Source organism: Centruroides sculpturatus, unplaced genomic scaffold (assembly GCF_000671375.1).
Source record: "Centruroides sculpturatus isolate CEXI.00-Female unplaced genomic scaffold, Cexi_2.0 scaffold4570, whole genome shotgun sequence".
Classification (NCBI taxonomy): Eukaryota; Metazoa; Arthropoda; class Arachnida; order Scorpiones; family Buthidae; genus Centruroides; species Centruroides sculpturatus.
Window position 1 is genome coordinate 961 of NW_019388667.1, and position 3,150 is coordinate 4,110.

The 3,150-nt window shown below is 35.6% G+C and overlaps 1 protein-coding gene across 1 annotated transcript; it reads right to left on the minus strand.

Moving 5' to 3' along the window:
* Positions 1 to 396: 396 nt before the first annotated feature.
* LOC111617031 (26S proteasome regulatory subunit 4) lies at positions 397 to 1,203 on the minus strand. The gene is made up of 3 exons (XM_023358371.1): positions 987 to 1,203; positions 803 to 903; positions 397 to 739 (listed from the first exon to the last, which is right to left on the minus strand). The coding sequence occupies exons 1-3, from the start codon at positions 1,125 to 1,127 to the stop codon at positions 412 to 414; spliced, it is 570 nt and encodes a 189-aa protein (XP_023214139.1). The 5' UTR covers positions 1,128 to 1,203; the 3' UTR covers positions 397 to 411.
* Between the last annotated feature and the right edge of the window lie 1,947 nt (positions 1,204 to 3,150).

Genomic DNA, 3,150 nt, shown 5'->3' on the forward strand with positions numbered 1-3,150 from the left:
TATTTATATTAATAAAAATTAGAAGCAGTAATGTACAATTTGTCACATATTTCTTTCTATACAACAAATCCTTTGAGTACAATTTTTGAAGAAAATGCTAGTCATTGACACTTTATTACTTTCAATTTTCATTAAAAATTTAGGAAATTTTTTTGCACATAAAATTAATAATAAAAGGTTGATTTATATTTAGGTCCAAACATAAGGATTTCAAAAAAAAGGCAGACTTACATATGAGCCAATGTAGGTAGTAATTTTACCTAATAGGAGTGGTTAGACCACTACCCCATTCTTACTTTAATAATGATGCCAAATTATATTAATTATTTATTAATTAGCTTTATGATACGCTATATAATATAGCTTTAGTTGTTTGTGTAATTAAAAATTTGGGTTGGTTATTTTCATAGATTAAAAATAATAATTGAATACCTTTATATCTGCTCCCGATAAATCATCTTTAGCCATGACCAAATCGTCAATTATTACGTCTTCGGCCAGGGTCATCCTTGCCGTGTGAATCTGGAATATTCGACGTTTCGTCTTTTCGTCCGGCAGAGGAAATTCTATTTTTCTATCGATTCTTCCCGGTCGGATAAGTGCGGGATCTAATGTTTCTATTCGGTTAGTGGCCATGACGACTTTCACGTCTCCTCTAGAGTCGAATCCATCTAACTGATTCAATAATTCCAACATGGTACGCTGGATTTCACGTTCGCCTCCAGAGTTTGAATCGTATCTACAATTTTTATTTCAGTTAAGATTTTCATTTACTAAATTATCATTTTTTAAAAATAATAACCTCTTTGTTCCAACGGCATCGATTTCGTCTATAAAAACAATCGAAGGGGCATGCTCCTCTGCTACTCTAAATAATTCTCGTACTAACTTTGGACCATCTCCCTAGAATATTTCAAAGTAATATGCAAAAATTAACTTAGTTTTATTTGGAATGTAATTTGTTAATATACTGAACTATTACATACAAGATACTTTTGTATTAGCTCGGAACCTACTACTCGGAGGAAGGTTGCAGACGTTTGATTTGCCACGGCTTTTGCTAATAGTGTCTTTCCAGTTCCGGGCGGTCCATATAATATTACACCTTTGGGAGGTTTGATTCCCATTTCTTCATAATATTCTGGATGAGTTAAAGGTAGTTCAACAGATTCCTAATTTATAATACAAAAAATTTTAAACAGAGTTACAATAACTTAATATAAATGGATCCTAAGTAAATGATTCAAATTATTTTCCATATTTAAATCAATATATTGTGTAATAAAATAAACTGTGATTAAAAATCATTTATAATTAGTAATTTCAAAATTCATTATGTAATTTATAGGGTAATTCTGAAATAGGTATGCATATTTTGAAGAATGATAAAGTGATCAAAAATATTTGTTTTTGATTGACAGAATCCTACAATTGAAATTGGTTTACAACAATTCATCACCAGGGGCAGCTAAAAATCTACATATATGAGCACCTATTTCCAATAGATATAAAGCTCTATCGTCCCCACGGATGGACAGAGGATGTCTGTAATATCACCAGTTCCGAGTTCTAAACTTTTATATTTTTTTGTGTTTTTAAGGGAATTTTTAATTATGACGACCAAGTAGTCTACAAAGATAGGTTGGTCATCAAAAGTTTGTATTTTGCAAAGTAATGTAAATATGTAGGATGGATGTCACACAATGAGAAAAATATTTCTTAACGTCTTTTTGTTGTGTTATTTTCTCTGCAAGTGCTTTCAACGCTGTTATGAATGTCGTAGTTGGGCACAAATATATATCAAACGTTTTTTCCCAAACAAATTTTAAATTACAAACAGAAACAGCATTAACCAAATAGAATCTAAATATTTTTGTTCTAAACATTTTTACAGACTTATTTTAAAAATCACATAACGTCTACACGCACTTGCTTAGATACATGGAGGTGGAGTGGAGTGTTGGGTAATGGAGAAATGTGGTCAATCAGAATTATCTTGGGTCAGCTTGTACAAGCTGATCCAAGTTCCAGGCAACTCGAGGGTGGGGGGAGTTGCATGAAGACAATAGTGTGGTGAAGAGAGACTCCCAAATGTGCACCAAACCCCTTTCACCACAGTGCTTAAGCAACACAATACAGTCCCAAAGTGGGGTGTGGTAATGCTGTAAAACCATCCTGGATAACTCTATGTCACACCATCCCACTGCCACAGAATGTTGGTGCTCAGATAATCGACAAGATAGCATTCTGGTGGTAGCCCCTATGTCAGGGGTAACTAACAGTTTTTGCCCCCAGGCCAAATTGGAAAGAAAACTTTTTCCATGGGCCTAACCAGAGGCTGCCCTAGGAAGATTTTGAGGTGGTGCAAGATCTCATTGTGGTGTCACCCTATAGAAACTAAATTGTACATAGATATTACAGATACATTTTTCATATTATTGTGCTTTATCAACATTCTATGCTGTACTTAAGAGATTTGTAATGGAAGGTTAACTCTAAACATACAGTGAGTTGTTGACTTTTTTTAGACATCAGAATTTTTATCGAGCTATTCAAGCTTGAGTAGCTAATATTGAAAGATTAATTGCAGGCCGCATAAATTCATTAGACGGGCCATATGTTGGCCATGCCTGCCCTATGTAGTAGGTGTGTGTTCCAGTTGTTGTATTCCCTAATGGGACAGAATACACTCCCAACCTTTCCAAGATCGAAAGTGCATCCCTATCATTGTACAAGAGTCTCCATAGACTTGGGCACAAGCAATGGGTAAAATCAAGGCATTTTGTCTAAAAATACACGTTGACATGTGACCACAAAACTAAAGAAATATGGACTACAAGTCCACTCCCTCAAGTGCAAAGTAGTAGTGGGGAAGAGCAACCTCTTGACCCTCTTTAAGACGTGTTTGTACTTGGAGGTGCCCTAGCCCACAGCACTGATCAGATGGCATCCAGCTCAAAGCTGGTAATGGCTTGTGTTCTAGGGTATTAAAAAGACCCTTCTGATAAGGGGAGCTATGGCCACATTGACATACCGCTGGGGTTGGAATGCTGTGGCATGGATTTTAGGGGAATACTGCCAAACACAGTGTGTTTGTGAAACACAGAGAAAACCAACCAACCCTTCCCTTCCCCGGTACCTGGAAATATC

What these genes read in the sequence shown, in the direction of transcription:
- LOC111617031 (XM_023358371.1), bottom strand. Translation starts at nt 1,127, where the DNA reads ATGGGAATCAAACCTCCCAAAGGTGTAATATTATATGGACCGCCCGGA. An exon ending in AGCTAATACAAAAGTATCTT is followed by an intron (nt 904 to 986) that starts GTATGTAATAGT and finishes GAAATATTCTAG; the next exon opens with GGAGATGGTCCAAAGTTAGT. An exon ending in GATGCCGTTGGAACAAAGAG is followed by an intron (nt 740 to 802) that starts GTTATTATTTTT and finishes TAAAAATTGTAG; the next exon opens with ATACGATTCAAACTCTGGAG.